At 48.0% G+C, this 22974-nt stretch overlaps 1 protein-coding gene across 1 annotated transcript in view; it reads right to left on the reverse strand.

The window, feature by feature from the left end:
• The window catches only part of ANK3 (ankyrin 3), a 154682-nt gene that overhangs the window by 106419 nt on the left and 25289 nt on the right, over positions 1-22974 (reverse strand). The window contains exons 2-3 of the mRNA XM_026042980.1: positions 862-963; positions 307-405 (exon numbers count right to left, since the gene is read on the reverse strand). Of these exons, the coding sequence (XP_025898765.1) occupies positions 307-405; positions 862-963 (201 nt within the window). The remainder of the gene's footprint in view (positions 1-306; positions 406-861; positions 964-22974) is intronic.

The raw sequence follows: 22974 nt of genomic DNA on the forward strand, positions 1-22974 counted from the left end.
AATACCTCACAATACCATCAAAAGCATGGTCCACTTTAAAACATAGTATTTCTTGGCATGAAATACATCCAGTGGGTAGTTATTCTGGAAGACGTGGACAGAAAACATGACAGGAATCTACAATTTGTYGAATAAATCTCATCACTAGTAGCCTGTGACGTTTACTGTAATCTAAAAGGTTCCTAGAAAACAATTCCCAAGGCCCCGACGAGAGCGGGGAACCCCGGGTGACTGCTGCAATGAGGTGGCCGACACCTCGTGCCCGCGGGACGGGTGCGAGGGGAGAACGGAGCGGGCCCGGCTGACCTTGGTGGCCGCGTCCACGTTGGCGCCTCGCTGGATCAGCTCCGAGACAACTTCGACGTGCCCCTCCTTGGAAGCCAGGTGGAGAGCGTTCAACCCATTCTGGTTTTTAAAAAAGAAGGAAACAATAAAAGAAGGAAGTGTAATGGAAAAGACTGGCATAGGTTTTTCCAAGGTAGCAAACAACACAGCATAAATAGTTACATTCCAATGAGATGACTTCTTCCAAAATATATTCTTAAGTTATTCTCATAACTGCTAAATTATACTGAAAAAAATATGAATTAAATCAGGATATAGTAGCTGGAGCTCTGTGTGCTTATCCCAGGCCCCGATGTGATATAAATGAAATGAAAGATAACACTAAATAACACAATGTTCTCCAAATAAAAGTGGAATGATGCCTTGGTCAGTGACATAATACAAGTTCTAAGMGGCAAAGATATGTGAAGTAGGCTCAATAAAATTTAAACAACTATATAGACTTAGCCCACAGTAAATAACAGACAAATTTGAGAAAGTGTTCACACAGTGAATGTGATCAAAATATTCTTTAACCTGATTGCAAATGTTGATGTCCACTCCACTTTTTAAGTAGTCAAGAGCCTTTTCCAAGTTGCCAGCTCGYGCAGCTCTCAGGTAACTTGCATTTGTGTCAGACTAGAAGAAAGAAAGAAAGAAAGAAAAATCCCATTAGAAATTATGGCATGATATAGAACCACATTGCCTTGGCATAGAAGTTGCTAACGATACAGCACAACGTAGGCATGTTTAAATAGACACGAGAGGATCCCGCGTTGCTTTACTGGAGGTGGGTGCTCCCCGCGGCACGGGCGGCCAGGGCTGCTGCCCACGGAGGCAGCACAAGGCGCGAGCTCAGGCATGAGTGCCAATCCTGCCGCCCCGGCCGCCGCGCAGGGCCGGGAGCCACGCACRCAGCGGGCGCCCACGGGCACAGCGGGTGCCCATGCACACAGCGGGCGCCCACGGGCACAGAGGGTGCCCACGCACACAGCGGGCGCCCACGGGCACAGMGGGTGCCAGCAYGCAGGACAAGGCGGCCGCGGGGACCCAGCAAAGGGCTCCATGGGAGCCGCTTGGCTCTTCCCGAATTGCCGCATCGTCTCCAAGGGCCAGGCTGAGCACACCAGACCAGCCATGTAAAACCCCCCACGACAGACTTGGAAAACCAAAATACACACTGCTGAAAGACCTATCTACATTCAACCATGGCTCTGGGGAGCTAAGGCACTGAACAGCCTAACGACTCGATTATGTTGAATTTCCTCCACCCTCCCTCACTTAATGGTGCGTTTTATTATTTACAGTATTTGTCTACGTTTCAGCAAAGAATTAGAAACTCCTAGAAATAATGCCACTGCCTTTACCGCATTTTTTCAGAGCTTTCTTCAATGATTACAAGKGATTAAAGATGGTGAACTTGCTGTGTGATGACTGTAACTTGAAGGAGAGGACAGCAGAAAGGACTGTTAAGCATGAAAGAAATCAYTGAAAGTAATTCCCGTGCCCGGAGGGTTTAACAACAGGTTATGCAAATACCCACCAAAGATGGTTTAGATAATGCTGATCCTGCCTGGAGCAAGGGGAAGGAACAGGGTTTGTTTTCAGGAGGGACAAATCACCCAGGCTTTGTTTCTGTGTGCCCCTCAGCTGCCTCTGATTTGGCAGTCACCACATCTTGCTGTCTCCTCCTCTCCACTGGCATAAGAAAAATTGTCATGGATTTTCTACGTATTTTTTCATCACAGGGTTAAATTACTGCTGTTTAAGCGCTTCAAGATGCTTCAGCATTCACAAGAAGCACAGGAAAATGCTAAGTCGGGTGAGATGTACCTTGCTCCCTGCAYGGGCAGGTGCTACGGGGAGGCTTTACCAGCCCTTCGTGCCCAAGGTGGGGGCACAGTTTTAGGGACCTTCACCCTCTCCTGYGGTTTGTGCAGCAGCACCGCAGCCTGCGGCAGCACCTGCCCGGCGGGCAGCCCTCCYGGCTCCTGCTCGCTATTTTGGGAGCGTGCCGCGCTCCTCACTGCCAAGCAGCTCCCCAGCGTGTTTCCCACAGAACAGCCCCACCACAGCCACTGCTTCTCCGTTAGGCAGGAGGTGCCGCCGGGAGCGGCTACGTGGCCGGCGCTGCAAGCACTGCGGAGGGAAAGGGCGCCGCGGCAGGCGCAGGGAAGCGGCCTCCCGTGGAGGCYGGGCGTCTCCCGCCTCACAGAACGAGCCGAGCACCCTCCTTTGCAGCCCCGCCGCCCCCCAGGACAGCACAACCAGCAACTGCCTTCGTGCAAACCCCGAGCAGCTCAGCACAGGGGCCAGACAAATCCGTTCCAGCCTAAAACACACACACACGGGCACAGTTCTGATGGAAAGCCCGCCTTGCTTGGTGCCTCTGTCACCAGAGCCGAGCAGGACGGGGCTCCAGGGCAAGCGCCTGGGGGTGACGGAGCATTTCTGCAACCAGAACGCCAGGCAGCAATCACTTCCCATGCGAATACGCAGTGAAAAATTAGAAGATAAAATTCCTTTCAAGTCTGGGTTTCCCCAGGGTGCTACTGCCCTTGACACTCAGCAGCACCTGGTGGCTGTGCAGGCCCAGCATGTGCAGGCCAGCTCCCACGCATCCCGGCTCTGTCCCTACACAAAGCCGTTGTAAAAAAATAAATTATAAATAATTTCACATTTTTACAGTTCTATTATAAGCCTAATTTTTTTATATTTTACATATATATATTTTAAATACCAAAATAGAGTGAGAAAATGTAATTTCTGATTCACATCRTGGTGTTTAAGACAGCCTGTTGGCATCCACCGGATAGCCTGCAGTTGCCTCCATGCTCCATGGGGGGAATATGGCTTCTAAGAGCTGGCGCTTGAACCACTGAAGGATTTAAAAGATCAAACAAGCATGACAATAACCTTAATTATTTATCTGCCTTGCCATCATGCTTACGAGCCCATGTCAAAGACAGATCAAGGCACTCTTCTGTTAGAGGCGTTAAAAAACACACTAAGGAAAAAACAGACTTCAGACAGAAATTCCCAGGAGAGCTCGCAGCACACGGGCRCAGGTGACTGCTCCCACAGTGGGTACCTACTCTTAACACACACGTTTCTACACTAGCTGGCACCTGAGAGCTAAGCCCAAAGAGACAGCATATTCACRAGACCTTTCCTTAATACAGTCAGATTGTTTTTTGCTTTTTTTTTTTCAAWAAAGTCACTTCAAGCCTTATTATTTTAACCTTCGTGCTCCYGAGGGGCATTCTGCATGCTAGCAACCTCTGCAGATTTGGTTTGTTTCTGTTCTGTTTTTTGTTTTTTCAAAGATGAAAATCAGCTTTTGATTTTCCACCGCCTTGGCAAATACCAAGAGAAGAAGGGGCTGGGGACCCACATCAAAGGCCCTCCGTGGTGGCTGTCAGCGCAGCGCTCGTTGCTGAGGGCTTGCCCGGCATCCCTGCTCGCAGGCTGCGGCCCCTCAGCCGCGCGCCTTCCCCAGGGATGCCGCCCTGTGACCCTCCGGAATCACACKCAAATCACAGAGAAACCCCTTGCCAGGGTTTGCTTTAATTCTGGGAGAGAGAGACCTCAGCTCCTGCGCGCAGGGTTTAGCTCTGGAATGGCAATGCAGGCAATACTGCATAAACATGGGATTTGGGAGAGTATTGGCACTGATGTATGCATAATAACAAGCTTTTGCTTCACAGATGGCAAGACTTTGTTCCTTTATTCCACTGTATTTCCTGAGACTATTGACAGCTTTAAGAAATGTAGAAATGCAGATAACTGGCTAATACACACAGCTTTTGCTTGTTTGTTTTGTTTTTAAAATTCGGTGCATTCCTCTTCTGCATAGTCTACTATAAGACTGCCCTTGGATGCAGAGCCTGCTGAGCAGCCCCCAGCAGGTTGCCCAGCCTGGAGCTCCTTTAGGAGCCTCCACTCCAGGGTTTCCCCAGCCCGGGCTCCTCCTGGCCCCAGGGACGATGCCACGGCCCGTGACGTGCAGGGTGAGGCCTCTAGGTCACGTTATGAGAAGAAGCCACAACAGTTAAGATACGTTTTTTATAAGAAAGACTAACTTCTTAGTCACTTGCATATTATCTTAAGCTTCCATTTTAAAACAAGAAAAAGCTGGTGCTGACTCACACTAGCAAATGCATATTCAGGGCCCTTCCCTCCAAGTGCCCCAAGTGAACTACAAGACTATTTAGCATGAGTAAAGGCAGAGAAATATTAGCAAATGTTGGAGTGCCTGTCAGCTCAAGCGCTAGCCTGGCTTTCCCTTGGGACTAGCGAGGAGCCTTCCAGAAAACTGGGAACATATTTATGATTTACGGAGCCCTCCAAGCGCAAAGCCATTATCTGCCACGCGCGCAGGCGCCCTCCCAAACCGACACTATGCTCGTTATGCTCATCCCCCTTCCTTTGTGTTCTGCTTACAGTKGTTTCTTTTTCAGTTAAAAATCCCGTCTTTTTTCCACAGCGAGAGCAGGGTTTTGTTTTCCACTCCATCTTTAACAGTAGCTGTTGTGCAGGGAAACCCCCAGCAGGTTCCCATTGTGCCGGGGCAGGACGTCCTGGCTTGAGTCCCAGAGGAGAGATGCTAACTCTGCCCAACGTGCTGTGCGGGGAGGCAGCGACCTCGTTTCAAGGGATGAGCTTAGGTTACTTCCACTTGGAAACCTGTTGAACGGAGCTCGTTTCGTGGCCGCGCGAGATGACCTCAGAAAATGAACGATAACCTTTTTGCTTGTTTGGATAAGGGGAGGAATGCTGAAGCGGCAGCATTTTCCTCAGCAGTGGGGCCAGGTCTGGTGGGAGGCAAGTCCTATGCTGCAAACTGGGGTCCTTGGCATTTTGTAGATTTTGCTCCTGGGCTAATTATGAGTCTTCCTCCAAACAATCATTACCCTCATTCGCTAAATTATGAGATTTTATTTCAGTTAAGCTATACAGGCCAGTTAACAGTGATGTTTAAACCATGCAAAATCAATGATCTTCCTGGGGAAACCCTCCATCCTCATTCTCCAAGCAGGTGATTCCTTCATGTCCTCTTTGCTGCCTCATGACCACACCTATATGACAGAATTTCGCTCGTATCCTTTTCATTAGTCAGTGGGCAGCTCACACTGAGCGGGAAGATGATGTTTTCCTGTGCAAACGGCTGTGCCTGCCTCATGCTTTACATACCAGGCTTCGGACGTGTGGTTTCTGATAAGAACGTGACAGCCTGGGGCCAACTGCTCGCTGCAGCTCTGCTGTTAATTATCCTGCAGAGAAATACTTGGGGATCACAACTGTAAACACAACCACAGGGCAACCAGGAGAGCTCCATTCCTGCTGCCTGACAACTCGAAGGATAAATCCCTTGGCTAGGGAAGCCAGCTGTTTCGGACATGACTGCAGCATGAGAACAGACTGAATTATTGGCCCCCAAATCCACCCCCAGCACATCTCTCTAATTGTTCATCCTATTATGCAACTTAGTCATCACCCTTCTTTGACCATAGTCTTGTACTGCATGCGATAAAGCAGCCAACCCCCTCTGTTCACACTCGTGCAGACTAAAACCCAGCTGAATATTAGAGCACATTGTGCACTGATGTTACATGTTAGTGCAACAATTGCACCTGAAGCTGTCATGAACTGTAGCTGCAAGAGCAGGGTACAGCTCAAGCCCGGGGCTGCAGCCGACCCGCATGTGCAATCACACAGGTAGGCAGGCTGGCAGGATCTCTGCAAGATGCATCTTGGATTCAGGGCCATCTTTATAGAAATCCTGCTAAAAGAGCAGCTTAACCAAAGCAGAAGAACCTCCAAGCAGATATGAAAGTCTCTCTCCTTTTTGGACCACAGGAGCAGSTAAGTGTCTGACGTGCAGACTTAGTAGATCTCATTGTCAATATTGTTTGCAACTCTCTTCCCTGTTAGTCTGTCTCTGGCAAATACCAACACTGCTACTCACTGTTATTGCTGAAAATAAGGTAACRGTAGCTGAGCACCAGGCTTCTGAAAAGGACCCAGAGGGCAAGACTGATAAGCACAAGAACATTTCCAAATTTCCAATGCAAGAGCTATTCAGTATTCCTCTAACAGCATTAAGAGGTCCATAGTGAGCTGTGTGCTTGTCATAACACATGGGGATCTGCTAGGAGGCCACGATGCAGCTTTCCTGCTGCACAAGTTGCTCAGACTTTATAGTCTTCTTAAAGAGACTCTAAACCTACCCAACCCGGCGTCTCTTTAAATGCCTGAACGACCGATTCCTAAGAGAAGTCAAAAACAAAGGCAGGATGCAAGTGAAAAGCACTTCTTATTCCTTTGCTTATGTACAAAGGCTATGTGATTTCCCAGGTACAAAAGATAGAGAATTAGACAACCAGCTCCAAGTGAGAGATTTTTCCCTAGCATCCACATGTTATGGGAGACTATAATCCATGTGTTACACACTGAAAGTCTCCCTCAAGATACTAAAGCATATCAGCAGCAAACACAGAATGGATTAACTAGAGTCTGACAAAATGAACACCTGCTAGTGCAATAACAAATAACCAAGCGGGCCTCAAGCCAGCGTCCTGGGACGAYCTCCAGGGCAGGTGATGACGGGGGTCTGCTCAGCGTGGGGTTTGCACAGAGGAGCACTTGAAACCCATAAGACATTTGGCGGATCTGTTTCACCTACAGAAATTACAGAAGCATTTACTAGTATGAATGTGTTAAATTAGTAAGACCAAGAGTAAGAGTCTTATTTTCCAGGACTACAAATCAGTGTGCATCTGCTCAACATTTACTACTCTGTTTTCYGAGCATGTATGAACAGTAAATGGGGAAAAACTGTTTTCTTTTAATGGAAAAACACAGTTCCTTTAGTAATGAAGGCCTAAATTTCAAATTCACGGGCTATCAGGGTGCCCCAGGTGRAAGAACAAATTTAAACAGCATGGTAAGCTTGGACACACTTTATTCCAGACCATAAGACCTGTGGTACTGAGCCAGATTCCTTGGGGAGCAGAGTGTGAGCAATCAGCGRCAGCAGCAGAGCCCTTACGTCCAACTCGCATTTATATTCTGTGGAAAGGATCTGACACACTTGAGGRCAACAGATCTGAGCATCTGCATTTGCAGAGGCAGATTCCCCACTCCGAGAGCCCAACTTGTGGAAGTTTAGTTTCAACTCTGGGAAGAAACTCCCGAGTCTGTAATGACTCATCTCTCGCTCTCTGAAGTTTTCCCATCAGACACTTACAAGYAGAAAATAATTCAGTGGCTTTCGCAACTGCAGCCACAGTGGCAGGGAGCTAGAGAAGGACTGGATGTGCTTAGAGGGTTTCTTCTTAAGCTTATATACACCTCGAGTTAGTAACTCTCTAATGTGTCAAGCTAGATGAGATGCTATTGATCTATTCCTGCTATTTTTTCTCTCAAAGCAGAGTACCAATGAGCACAGAGATAAACTCACTGCACCCCAGGCTCATTTCTAAAGCCTTTTCCATGTCAGAGTCCTATTCTTCAGATCACTGAAAGAAGACATGAATTATGTCACTTACTGCACTGCCTGCTGTTTGCACCTGATTTTAGAATTAACATCTAGAAAGGAAAAGCAAATATTCAAACCTTTTCAATTTTTTTAATTGTACTTATTTGTCTGTAATTTCAGATATATAATCTCTAAAGTTAATCACTTCACGTCAGTAGTATGAACCTAATCGGATAATTTCTACCTTTCTATCCTATACCTGCTTTTCAAGGCATTCATGTAATTCTTCAAGACAAAATAAGTCTCCCTGAAAGTTTTAAAGAATTTAACTTGAAAGATCATTTGAGCATACCTGGCCAAGCCATTTCTGAGGTGGAAGCAACCAGCATCTTGCCAGAAACACTTCCAAGCTCGGTCCAGGGATGTCTACGAGTCCTGCTGAGGAACAGCACAGAGGACAATCCTACGGCTGTGGTTCGTGGCTCCCTTCTCCTCCTGGAGCTGCGTTTCCCTGCAGACCATACTCTGCCATATCTTGTTTCCCATTTGAAACAAGGAATTGTTTCAAATTAGAAACCTGGAAATCCAGGTCCATCCTATAACCTACCATTTTACTGTAAACCAGCAAGCGAGGCCCCCGAAGCAGAGCAGACCTCACGCAGTGACATTTGGCGCCGCTCGAGGCGGCGGCCGTGTGAAACCGCATGGAAACTTCTGCAAGGTCACTGGGAGCGGGCGTCCATAGGAAACGTATCCAATGTCACACAGAGTTACAGAGAGGAAGTGCCCTGCACATGGCAGCTTAGAGACCACCCCAGGCACCAGTAAGCAGGCTTAGGCTTTTTCCAGCCTAAGCGCAAAGCTCAGTGGGCAAAAGCTGCCCGTCAAGTAAAGCCCAGCGACTGCTGTGCCCAGCGATCAAGCCCAGCCTCAAGCGCTGGGTCCGGACATGGCACTCTGTTTGGGAGAAGCTGGAGTCGAGTTGAACCCTCTCCTCGCAGCGGGGCAACCGCTGCCGTTCTGCTCCGTATCGGCACGAGGCCTGGCCGCCGGCCTCGCGAGTCCGCATCAGGAGCCGCACGTACGGACGGGACGGAAACGGCAGCAGTAGCTCCCGGAGCAGAGAGAGCAGGCGGAATGGTTGGGCCACACAGAGGGGACAGAAAATGGCACAGAGCTTGTTTTTCTTCTTAAACAAGAAGGTGAATATACAAATAGGCAAAGATCCTGCTCTCTGGGAAGGGAGCAGGCCACCTTCGCACCGGCTCTGTGCAGTTGCATGACTGAGCGCGTGCTTTTCTGCCTCGAAGCTGAGAGCCCCTGCAAGAGTCTTGAGGAGCTGAATGTGAGCGGAGCAACAACAAGCAAACCAGAAGAGTGTGAACACCCCACCTCACCCCAACCCAACATAACTGCTTATTTTCACTTGGAAATTATCACATTCTTTCTTAGTATCGGAAGGAAGTATGTTAGGAAAACATCCCATGGTTTCCTTGSAGGAGATAACTGTGTTTCACTGATAACTTTTTGCATAGTGGCTTAAAAAGATAAAGTAAAATACATAAAAGGCCTTAATACTGCAATAATCACAAACTTAGCATTATTTTTCAGTTGAATCAGTAAAGTGAAGACCGGTTGATATAAATTTAACAAAGGAAGCTCCAAGGACGGACACTGCCCAGCGCCCTCAGCAGTGCTTGCCCTGGCTGAAGCCATCCCACCATTACACAGTGGTGCCAATGCACACAGGGCTGAGCACAGACACGGCTTCTGCACGGCAAATCCACAGCGTAGAGAGGCAGCCCTTGCTCCTCCCTGAGCCCTCCGACACGCACGGGAGCCCACGGCAGACGCAGGTATGGAGACAGATTAAGGAAGAAGAGCCCAGGCCGCAGGGAGCGGTGGCCGCCACGTGGCTCCTCCCGGACCTCCAGCTCCTCTTCTGCCTTCCCTTAGAAGCAGGGCTTTAATCAAGCATCATAAAATCTCCAACCAGAACCAGATCTTCTCCTATAAGATATTTATTCACACCAAACTCCTGGACAACCACTTTGGTTGCTGTGTGGACATGACTTTACAAACAGGAGGAGAGCGAGCAGGCGCTGAGGCGGATGCCCATCACCGGTGGGAAGCAACACCCGACCACCAGCCCTGCYCACGGGTAGGAGCGCTCAGGGCCGCATCTTCTCCTGCTAAGGCACCAAGCAGCCAGAACCTGCCTCGCGCTCCCATCCCTAACAGCTCCGAGCAAGGGGAATGTCGTCCTCGGCTTTCCCAGCCTTCAAAAGATGTCGCAGCTTTTATTTCTCTGAGGCTTTTACAGAGCTCGACACAAAGAGCGCAGCCCCCTTTTCCAGGGACCTGCATTTTAGTTCCCCGGGGAAGCAGCACGGGGAACCTGTGCACGTGCTCGACCTGCACGCGAGGAACAGTGCCCGCCGCGGGGGCAGCGAGCTGCGGACACGTCTGCTCCCCTCAGCAGGACCCCAGCGCTGCGGCTGCAGCAGGATCCTTCCTCAGGCTTCAAACAGACCCACGAGCTTGTTACTTGATAAACACGCCTTACAAGTGTCACTCCACTGATTTTTTCCCACAGTGTATAAGATCTGCTGAAGTATTTCCCTTAAGAAAACTGAGCCATGCATACTGAGGTAAGGCAAGGCCCTGATCACAGAACGAAGCATCACGAAATGTCCCTTCACTTTCTGTAAAGGGCCTTGAGCAGCGGGCCCGGCGCGGCATGCAGCTCGCCCTAGGACACGGCGCCAGGGAGCACCGTGCACCCTTGGCTATTGCCTCAGCCCACACCAGGACCCGCAGGTCACAACRCAAAACACGCCGGCGCCGCCGCTTCCCTTCACACAAAGACAAGACATCAGATAGGCAAGTGTCACTCGCATTTCAGAATCTAAAGGCTTACTTGTTCTGGAAAGCATTCGCCCTCTTCCACTGCCATTTTCTGTGGCCAAATCTGAAACCTGATGACTCAATTAGTTAACRCTTTGGACCCTGGGCCATTGCTAGGAGCAGCCTGCGGAAGGGCTGGTCGGTTTTTCCCCTACAGAAGGAAGCTCGGCTCTTGTCAGGCTTCCCCCGGCTGTTTAARTGGCAGAGGACGGGCGATTGTAAGACTGTTAAGTTAGTAACAGAGCGTGTCCCAGGGTTCCCGGCTGGCTTACCGTATTTGCAGCCTCCAATCATTCCCGGCGCGTGTCATCGTGATCTGTAGCATACCCAAAATAGCTGCCGCATCAGCTGATTAGCAAGCCACACTGCTTGGGCTCCCTCATGAAACAGGCTTTTGTCATTGTGCTTATCAGCTCTTTCCAATGCAGACGACTTTCAGCTATTTCTAAAGGCAACAACAACACCATTTTACACTCCGTGTGCTCTGAATGCCATGTAGACCTGCCTCCTACTCCAGGGCAACTTTATATTTATTCAGATTTTCTGATGACTAATTATGATAGATTTATGCCTTYGGTTCTGGAGGCAATTTGTTTGAACCAAAGGGCTGGGCTCTAAATACTTCAAGTTCCTAAATTAAAGGCATTAAGAGCAGCACCAAGAGCAAAATCCTTTTGACTGAGAGGGAAGCCCAGAGAAAGGTTCACGCTTCCAGCAAAGCAGACCTCTTCCTCTGCAATGAAAGCTACCCTAAAAGCTGGTATTTTCCRCAGGCTTCCCTGCAGTTACTTCGGGAAGCAGGAGTGTTCCTGCGAGTTTTCAGCTGCTGAGGGCGAGGAAAGCTGAGAGCCTTGCCCGTTCATCACCACAGGAGCCTGCAGGAGCCTGCAGCATGTGTCACTCTGCTCAGATCCACGCTGCTCGGCTCGCAGCACACACACCCTCCGACAACAGAGGGATTAAACTGAAAACGAAAAAACACAACAAAAAACAAGAACACAAGCAAACTCAGTAATCCTTGTCAAGCCAGCAAGATATACTTGGTGTTTTCAAGAAACATTTGTCCATGTTTCCACCGAACAGATTTCAGGCACTGGACAGTAACTCTGTGCTCTTGGGTTTAACTGCAAATTTATTTGCTGGTCTAAGTAGTGTCTTTCAGAAGGTACAAAGTTGAGACCCCAAAGCATCACTAGGTAAACAGTGCAGGCCACTCAGTCAGATGATCTACTTGCAGTGATTTCACTTCTGCCCCTGAAGACGCTCTGATTATTACCCGCCACCCTCTGCTTCTGCACGCTTTTGCTTACGGCATGACAGTCTCCGTGACTAAGACAGACTCCTGGCATTGACTAAACGCGGGGAAGTTGGCGGCTGTCTGCAGGGGAWGGGCTTCCATGTGCATTCCAGCAGTCTGTGATGACCAAGTCCCTGTGCATGGATTCACCAAGCCCCTGTGCACGGATTCACCTCCCGCAGGCTCGGCCACCGCAGCCCTACTGCAGCTCGCCGCCTCCCTGCAGCACGCAGGCTCTGCAGCTGCGTTTGGATCCAGCCTTATCTTTTGAGGCTCCAGAACTATCATTTCCAAACAATAAAAGGAAACCTCACCCTTGCTGATAGAGCCCTGCATGCTTTGTAGAGATGCCTCTGTGGCGTGCAGCCATTGCTGCCTTTGCGATGTGCAAAATCAGCTGTGATTCTGTGTCAATTCTGCCTTATAGGCAGGCCCAGGCTTCCCGAGGCTCCAAGCGGCCTCTCCCGGCTCTCCCAACAGCCTCACAGGCTGCCCGAGCTGCCGCAGCCCCATGGAACAGGCAGATGCCAGACCCAGACGGTGCCTCCAACCTCCGCAACCCCCTCGTGGTTCTTGACATCCTCATGAGAGGAGATGCCCAGTTCTMTTTCCACTAACCAACACTAACCAAGAAAAAAATAAAAGACAAGAAAAATTAAGAATTGGCAGCATCCAGAAAAGTCATCTAAGCACATTCACATCCATCAATTCAGTGCTCATCCCTGGAAGCTCATCTCATAAATCATAGTGACACGATGTTTCTTTAACCTTGTGGCTCAGTTTTACTGCCTTCAAGATGATCCTTCATGTTCGTGCAATTAATAAATGATAATGGGTAAGGAGACTCAATACTAATGGCCAGATCAATTTGCTACAGGCTTTGAGCAGAGTTTTCAAGATCCTTTTGTTACTTTTTAGCCCAAATTACATGGGCTGCAAATTCCTGGAGTCCTTCCTAGCTTGGGAGAAAGAAGGGACCTTGGGTGCAATCACCTAAGCAGGAAATAGGCATGAAAAAAAGCTCAACCACCAACATCCTCCCTTCCTGAAGAGAAAAGCCAAGAAATATCCTTTACAATCACATGAAAATGGCAGATTTGGTACAGATGGAGGATTCTTTCGAACAGAAGAGTTGAAATGTCCCTTTACATTATCACTGCTCTGCTCCCAACCCAGATGGAGCGCTTATGGTTACTGGCTTGGAAGCAGCTTCCAGACAACGCAACACATGGCAGAAAGCAGCAGAAAGAAAAACACGGCTTGACACGAGATACAAACAATACAAATAGCTGCCCAAGAATGGGAAAGGCAGGCTGAAATAGGTTAACCCATAATTTGGAGTTACCAATACATTAGTCAAGTCAAGATCACCTGGTCAAGATGAAAAAAACATATATTCTTGCCCACTTGCCCTCCTTCAAAAGTCTGCTTTATGYTCCCACGTAACCTACTGTTCCTAAAGAGAAAGTAGCTATAAAATCTGCAAATCCCTCAGGGATCCTTTTCTTAACTTTGACAAGAATATTCATCTCCCATTGCCCCATATAATCTAAAGCTCTGCAGAACTAAGAAAGAAATCCTGTAGCTTCTGCTGTGAGATATTTCAAATTTCTCTTTAAAGGCTTTCCAATGTGTGACCAGGAAGGCAGGCTGTGGTCATTCCCACAGAATATCTCTGCGTATTCTTCTTCCTCAGCAGCATCTGGGAATGAAACCTCAAAGACTGAAGGGCTCCCACCTTTGAAGGGCAGCCTGCAGCAGTTCCAGGGAGTCTCCAAAGCCCGGAGACTCCTGAAGACTCCCGAATTCCGGGGAGACTCCAAAGCCACCTGGGCAACTCAGGATATTCAAAGCGCCCAAGGAAGACACCTGCCAAAGTGCTCAAGTATTTACCCTACCAACATGCATAGCAGGCCCTGCTTCCCCACTAGCCGCGCTTCGCCTTCCCAGGATATACTGCGCTCCCAGGCAGATCAAGGAGCTCCCAGAATTAGGGACTAAAATAACTGACACGTGTACGGTATGAGTGGCATGCCCAAAGAATCTGAGCCACTATCTACAAGCCCACTTCAAGCTGAGTTTCAATTCCATATTGTTTCTTCAGAGCACAGTTATGTGTCTCTGTAGCTGACCTGTAGCTCTGAGCTAACCAGCTCAGACTGCCCGGCCGAGCACTTGTGCTGTGTTTTCACTCCTTAGCTGGAGTTTTAGCATCTCAAAGCGCTAAACTTGCACCTTCCAGGTGCCCTGAGGTTAGCACACCAGAGACTAAATCCCCTCAGGATGAATCCTCTCTCTGGGAATTGAGATGAAGCGGGACACAGACTGTTAGGGAAACAAGCTATCCAGAACGGACCCCACCTCATTCAAGGTACCGTTCTGTCGCTTCCATCGTGAACCTCAGCAATTTCTCCACCTCAGCAGCATTAACTCACCTTTTCAATGCACTCACTGTACACAGGAAGGTTTAGCCTCCCACTGCAGCCTACGGAAAAGTGATTTTGTAAAACTCATGCCACAAAAGGTCGCAGAAATGACATAATAAGCTGCTGGGTGAAAATAAAGCTCAAGGTGACACTTATTAAGGCAACTCCCTGCTATCAAGACTACTCTGTGCTCTTCAGATCATGAAGAAGTAAAATGAGCAGCAGAGTTTCATTCTATTATGGTCGATACATAAGCATTAAGACTATAATCATTAAGACAAGCAGTCCCAGTTCAATACTGAAGATGAACTAAAGTCAAGATCCTGACCAACAGCAAGGGGATAAGGCCAGTCCAGTAACCAGGCAGAATGAGTATTACCTTAGCTAGATTCAACCTGAAAGCCACCTAAAAGGGCTGGGGTTTAGTAGCATTTCCCTTCAGCGCCTCGATGACAATGTCACAGCACCTCACTGAGCCCTGGAAAAACATGGGGTAATGAGGCTGGAGTGGGCCGGAGCGTTACATAATGTCCGTGATGAGAACCCCACAATGGACTCCAGGGCAAATTGACTTGACACCATCGTGCTTCAAAAATCGGCTAGCCAATTAGGAGAGGAAAACCCAAAAGCCAGAGACTCCGGGCAGCTCTATGTTTAGTAGAGCCACAGACCTCGCATGAACTCTCATGGAGATGAGGAACAGCAAGGGCGAAACACTATACACAGAAGGCACAAGAGGACACCATCCCAGGCCCTCCTGCCTCCCCATGAAGCACCCGGTTGTTGCTGAATTCTCTGCCCGTTAAACGGACGTTGTCCTGCTGCAACCTGCGCAGCTTGTCCCGAGTCATGCTAAAAATTGTCTTTTTGTACAGACTGAAAACAGTAGTTGCCTTAATGTTTCTCAGAAATACTTCCCTGCGCCGTAGGACTCCAGGACGCAGCGATTCCTTCGCTCTGAGAGGCAGGATACAGCATGTCTGGTAAAGCACCACACTGCCACGAGGCAACAGAAACATTCCTAGTGAAACCAGTGCTGCTGGTGATATCCATAGGGCATGGATACACAAACACCTGGCCAGAGAGATATAAATTGTGTGTTAAGCTCATTACTGCATCACAGTACAGGAAAGTGATAAAYAGCTCTGAAATAACTTTTTCAGCTTTTGGAAGAACATATTAAGGAATGAGCTGAAGGAATCAGATGAATGTTATGTAAAGTGCACTGTTCAATTGTATATGGTACCTATGTGGCACCGAACTGGCTCTCAGCCTGAATCCTGTTTCTAGCAATATTCAATATTCCAAGGCTGCCCAGAGCAAAGAATTAATCACAAGATTGATGGTGACAACAGCAAGGTATTTTGTACCAGAGTTGAGCTCAGCAGCAGAAAMGTGGCTGCTGGCAGGGAACCGCTCCGAACGCTCCCCTCTGCTGTCCGTGTCGCAGCTTTTCCTGAGGATAACTGCAACATGAAGCAGCAGAACTGCCAGATGGTCTCAAAACGCTCAGACATGGTTTGTGTACAGAAGGGGAAACTTCAATCATTTAACATGTTCCAAAAAAGCAGCAGTCTTCCAGGATACCTAACATTTCACTGTCTCTACAAGAGATTAGAAGAAGAAAACCCTCAACTCACTATTAACAAAATATTTGGCTTTAAGTCTTGACTTTATTCATTCATCAAGGACCATCTAAGGGAACAATTCTAATGAAAGCCCAAGGAGGCCTGATCAGGAGAAGTACCGAGAGCACCAGGCCGGTGTCTCGGCTCACCACGGGAACCACGTTGCACGAGGTGTACAATGCTCTGTGAAATAAATACTACCTAATGCATGTATTGTCTAGGCTCCCACATTACAGAGGCTTACCAGTCTTTGCTTGTAGCTGGTGCAGGGCATCATTCAATAAAAGAAAAATGGAATCACTGAAGTAACTCTCATCTTCTGCATCTCCTCCTGAATGCAATGAAGACCATCAGTAGAGCTGCAATATGGCCAAAGCCAAACAGATCAGCCTGCTACTCACTCCAGATGGAGAGGCTATGCCCAGTAAATTATTACATACATATAAATAAAAACGTGCCCAGCAGGTCCTCCCCGCATTGCTCAGCAGTGGGGGAGAACAAGGTCCATATACAAAGGCTGGGATCGCTCCAGATAGGTAGGGATCCTTTCCAGAAACCAGAAAGGGAAGCATCCTTCTGGGAGCACTCTCTATGTGGCATTGTGTTTGGAGGGGGACGGTCTGACTTGCATTGGTCAGGAAAAAGGCCAAAACCAGCCTCCCTGTTGAGCAGGGCCTCCACTCAGGGGGTTTCTCCCTATCATGGGCAGCTCACAAGGCACCAGCATTTTCAAAGAAAACATGACTCAAGTGGGCTAGACATAGGGCCCCTTTTTAACACAGTCCCAGCAAAAATTCAAATGACTTCTCAGGCTGAACTTTTCCCACAACCTATTCAACAACATAAAAYCAGGAGAGGATAACAGAATAATTCAGGTCACATACTGAATTTTCTGCTTCTTGGTGCTTGATGCTCTGGGCAGGTAACAGAACAGAACAGCACCAGGGCAAGGCAGCAACTCCCCAAGCCGGAGCAAAGGCAGTCAAAGGGGCTCTTCGTGTCACCGTCCCTGACGTGCTGTGGGGGTGAGGGACAGCTGGGCAAACTGCGTTCCAAACAGGACACATTTGCTGGAGCAGATGCATAAGAACCATTTCTGTTTTCCCTGTAGCTGCTGGCAGCTTGGCCAGACATGAAGGCTGTCCCTGAAACACGGCCCCTGCTTCCGAGCTGCTCCGTGCGGCACACACACGAAGCGCCGGCCACATCCCGGCGGACACCTTCCCGATTCCGCTGAGCAGCTACCRAGGAGCCGGCAAGGGAGGCTCCAGGAGGCCGTCGAGGCTCACACCTCCCCGGGAAGGGCGYGCACGGAGGCAGCGCTGCCGTGGCTGATCCCAGCAGCCAGATGGGCGCTCCCGAAAGCACAAAGCGCCGGGGTGGGAGCCTGTACTCGGGATGCAYGGCAGCACTTCCAGCAGGGCTGCGGGTATTTTAAGCTGCAGCGAGGGAACTTTTATTGCACCCTAAAGCAGCTCTCCTAAACTCGTTCAAGCACAGCGTACCTGTGCTTGAACACGCATCTTGCTCAGTGTCCTCAAGGCCGCGTGCGGATGGACTCAACTGCTCCTGCCCTCGCCTGCAGAGCTGCAGCTCGTGCTGCATCAACAAAACACGCTCGGGAAGTTCCCAATACCCCATTTCACACCCAACATTTAGCGCAGATCCACAAACACACCGTGGGATGACGGCGTTATTCAGAGAGCCTTTCCAACAGTGGTGCACAGCCATATTTTACTTTTCTGTCCCACTCAGCATTCCCCCGTTGACAATGGATTTCTTTTCCTTGGGAGAAGCTTCAGCTCTGTACTGGGGCTAGCTCTAGTATTCCCTTTTCTCTGAGCCAACTGTTATTTTGTACCTGATGTTAAATAGCTGTCATGGGGTTTCTGAAATCAGTGTATAGCAGTAGTATTTCTTACATCTGCATTACCCAGGCGATGCTTCAGGAAAAAGCAGCCCCTTGGCAGGACAAACTAGCCAGTGTTCACACTGAATTATGGAGGATGCAGCAGCTGCCAAATTTAGGGCACCAAATACCTTCTTTAATTATAAACCTATTTTTTATTGCTCAACTCACAGATACAGATATGCCTTTCTGACTGGTGAAAATACAACTGAACTTGAGTTTTTGAGCCGATTTTACAAGTCGTCTCTTTGCTTTGTTTCTTTGCCCCAGCACAACATAAACCCCAGATCCGCGCGGGGCCGGCGGCAGCGCCCGGCAAAGCCCCTTCCACGCGACACGGACACGCTGCCGCTCCGCAGGTGGGACCTCCCCGGGTGTCCACAGGGCCTTTCCTTCTGCCGAGCAAGAAACAGGAAAGCAGAACTAACATTGCACGAGCAGGACAGAAAGGGTACTTTCCAAGTCCATCTTCCACTTTTTAGTTTTAATCCCACAGTAACATTTAACATATTTTTGGTGTGCAGCATTTTAAACTGCAGTGCAGGGCCAAACGATCACAGCAGGCAAGCAGCATTCTGGATTTTAGTCACTGGAAGTGTAAACATGCCCTGTGATGTGCAGCATCACCACCACCACCCATCCTTCATACCCCCCTCCTCCTGTGGGCACCCCGAGAGGCCAGGGACGTTTCAGGGYTGCCTTGCTCTGCTCCAAGGCAATAGCCAGTGGGCTAGCGTAATAGATCTTGTCAAAGACCCATTTCCATATTTATACAAAATTCTTTGAGCAGAGGCATCAACACTTTGCATTTATTCAATACCTATATTCAATGCTATAAAATACTATCAAAGTCCTCTCCAATCCAGTACATTTCATTCTGCAGACAGRCATGCTGCTCATCTGAAAACTGCAGAGAATAGCGTTGGTTCYGAATTTAAAGCAAGAGGAAGCCACGGACCTCAGGAAATGTTTTATAAGGGAGAGCACAGAGAGAGAAGAACACAGAGGGGAGATGTTAAGACACGGTGCAAATAAGTCTTTTTCCCTATTAATAAAACCTGCTTAGATTTGTGCGTATGCCACTACGGCACAAAGTTAAATAAAACGCATATAAATCGAAAAACAAAATTTAACCTGAACTCCCACATACTGCATTAAGAAATCTTATTAATTATCAGGACAGGCACTGTGAATTTTGTCACCATATCATTAAAGCACCAAACACAGCCCAAAGAGAAAATGAACCCCTCAGAAGCTGTGCTTTTGCTAACGCACTCCGGTAACTCTGCTTTAGGTTCAGTTGGATTTCTTCACGCCATCCTAAGAAATATTATGCAGTCTGCTGCATAGAAGTAACACTGGGTCTCACTAGAGATTTCACAGCAGAGAATTTAAGAGGAGGGGAAAGACTTCCATTTTGATTTAAGTTACAAGCACCATCTTGTGGAATTAAAAAGCACGCGGATTGGAAAATTATGGGCTTACAAATGGACTGGGAGCATCACCTGGACACGAAGCAAAACACAAACAACAATAAAGCCATTTCTCTCTCGCCCAGACTCACAATAAAAAGGAGGATAAGTTTTCCTCCTCCCCAAAGCATTAGGGAAACCTTTCCCCATCTCCCACTTACAGGAGCTCTGTGGACAGCAGAGCTTATCTACGCTTCGACAACGAGATCCACATCAGTATCCTGGGGGCTGTGATGAGGAACTCCAGTCCCTCCTAAATGTACAGTTCAGATCCATTTCCTTGTCTTCTCTTGCCCCTCTAGCTCACGGTGTTATTATAAACTGTCATTTCTCATTTAGAGAGCAAATGTCTCCCTAGAAGAGGTATTCAGCAGGAAAGCTCAGGTCAGGCACCTGGCCAAACACTCCTCGGGTAAAACGGACCGTGCTGTGGATGCCCAGCACTAACCTGGGCCACGGGACATGCTGCATTTGGATTTGGCAAGTGCTATTTACAGACTGCRGGAGAAGGCTGTAATCCTTTCAGATTACAGGGAGAGTGTGCATAGTGTGAAGGAAGCAAAAAACACACAGTTGAAGAAATTTATAGACTAAAGTCACACGCAAGCTTGTGTGATCTGCTTTTCTTCCTGGGCACTGCTAATGATATTTTTATTATCATCGCAGGCATCCAAACTCAGCAGACAATTCTCTTGCTCCCACACATTTCCATGGAAATATTTGCATTGTAAATAGAAAAACTAGAAAAGCTCTTGCATGAGGACGAGCTCATCTATGCATATTAAACTAAACCCTCATGGGAGCTCTGGCAGACTGCTCTGGGATGGAAACCCGAGCCATTCCCGACACACACCGTACTTCCCAAAATGAGGAGTGCTAACGCCGTAAAGACATCTCTCATCATAGAATCCTCTTTCAAACAACACCATACACACATCTAATACCAAATTAGTCCTATGATTCAGAGTTAAGCAGCGATGGCACCCTGGATATTCATTCCTCTTATCCTTCTTTTAGAATTGTCTTAGCAGAGGTACAAGGGGATGTGAATTGCCAGTCTCTGCCTTCTTGTGATCGACGGCTTTAGCTCAGACTAATCTCACCACGTGCCCGTAAGGCCAAGAATCCCCTTCTTGCAGGCAAACGGAGTGYGTGACCAAGGCGGGCAGCAGCTCTGCCTCTGGCGACAGCAGTGCCGGCGGGTCCGCGTCCCCAGCGCCGCCGCTCCGCTCAACGCGGCCCAGCGTGCAAACCCACACGGGAATTCGCGGCGAGGGCAGCAGGAAAAGCACTCCCATCCATAAAAAAGGGATTAAAACACAAAGAGGATAGCCTGCTAGGATGACACGTACAGCCTTCCGCCACTGACAAAATGGGGTAAAAATAAACTGGCATTTATTTGCAGAAAGATTGTGCAAATGCAGTTATAACTTCAAATCCCTGGTTTGTTAATCCAGTGTACACCTCTCATTGTATATGCAAATATATCTGCATTGATATGCAAGCTTTTTCATTATCAGTAATAGCCTGGGTGAGGCACAAATTCCCCCAGTACCTTACAGTTTTCAAAGGYCTGAAGTTGCCCTTGAGAACTTTGAGTTAAATGGATGCCGTGGTTGGACTTCAGCTTGGGGAATTAAATTCCCCCTAACTCCATTCCCACTGCAGTGGCAATTACCTATAATATTCTTCTTTACCCACTGACATTGGCTAATGGGTATATTTGCTTTAGGGTACTAAACATTTGCAATTTCAGCTCGAGATGTGAAGGCTTCTTGCCTTATTTTCTTTTTCTTCTGCTTTTACATGGAAGGTTACTTCCATGTAAAGATATACATGAGAGATGTACAAGAGATATACAACATACTGTGAATTACCTCATTCAATTTGCAAAGTCCTTCAGGATTCTTCAAAACAAAAGTAAATATTTTTTCATCCAATAATGGGGAAATGATGGACAATGATATAAATTATGCCAAAAACATATTAAAAATAGCAAGAAATCAATGTCAGTAATTTTAGGTCTGTCTACAAAATTCATGTTCGTGCAGGCAGCTTCATACATTTGCCATAAACTTTCAAGACACTCAGACCATCAAATACAGCGAATGCATTCAGTAGGGTCAAAAATTATTAAGGCTSTGCAGCTCAAAATACAATTGGGCTTGTAAACTGCAGACTAACCCTAAYTAGTTTGGATTTTTAGCAATAGGGAAGGATGCACTTAGTATTCTTCTGAAAGACACCTTTTAAAGCCATGGAATAAATAGAAACCAAGTGAGGATACAGGAAACCTCTGAGGATTCAATGCAAAAATAGCATTCCTTCTGCTTTTGGGACAGTTTTATTAATGAGGTCTCAAGCACCACAGAATGAAACTCACCTCAGCAAAAGAGGTTCTGTTTCCTCAGACGCACTCTGCAGAATGCAAATGGGAATTTGGGGCATATAAATATAAATATAAATATAAATATAAATATAAATATAAATATAAATATAAATATAAATATAAATATAAATATAAATATAAATATAAATATTTGGGGCTTATAAATCTAAGTTTATCTTGATGCCAGCTTTAAGGAGCCTCCTGTGGGGCCTCCCCTGGCAGGGGTGCTGCCCTGCGCGCGCGAGCGAGTGCTTGCCGCCCTTGGCCCGGCCGTGGCCGGAGCACCCGGCYCCGCCGTCCCGCCGAGGACAGGGCCTGGCAACAGCAGGCAGGCCCGGGGCGGCCCGCGTCACGCRGGGCACTCGGTGGCCTGCAGGAAGGGCACGGGGTGGCTGCTCCGTGCTGAGAGGTGCCCCAGACCTTGTGGCACCTCAGGAAGTGCCACGTCCATGTCCTTCGGCTGCTCCCTCAGGGAGACAAGGAGCTAACTCAGGTGCCAGAATCCTGGCCACACAGTAGCTGACAGCTCTGCTCCATTTCAGCAGCAGAGATGGTCAAATCGGTCCTTTTCCCTTTTTGTTTTTTGTTTTTGTTAGCTGGAGGGGAATCCGACCTGGAAAAACACCCAGGTATCTCCATTTATGTTGTGCTAACGTGACAGCAGGAAGCAGCAGCAAGTGCTTCACCATGAACAAAAATGTATCATGGAGATTTACAGATTTTGCTTGACAGTCACTTTTAAGTGTTAAATGACTAATGAGTTAATTCTTTCTTTGGCACAAAGTCTTTATACTCTGAGAGCATGTGACACTTTGCAAGCTGTTTTCAGTAAAAACAGATGGGAAATAGTAAATTTGTCCAGGTTATGTTTAACGTAAGATATTCTGTTATAGTATTTAAAATTGTTACCTTCAGAGGGAGAAATGAATCACTGGCAGTTTTAATGCTCAGCTTTGGTCAACAGCTAAGGGCAGGTAACCACGGTCCTCTTCACTCCCCCGATCAACCCGCCACCCAGTCCTTGCTCCCAGTCCTGACTGAAAAGCACAACCGAGATGCCCATCAGCGTCCCCCATGCTTGGTAACCATGGCAGGAATCGATACCTCTGGCTTAATCTGTCTGCAAAAAAAGTTACGTGGCC

This window comes from Nothoprocta perdicaria, unplaced genomic scaffold (assembly GCF_003342845.1).
Source record: "Nothoprocta perdicaria isolate Ctin4 unplaced genomic scaffold, notPer1 scaffold_32, whole genome shotgun sequence".
NCBI classification, from domain to species: Eukaryota; Metazoa; Chordata; class Aves; order Tinamiformes; family Tinamidae; genus Nothoprocta; species Nothoprocta perdicaria.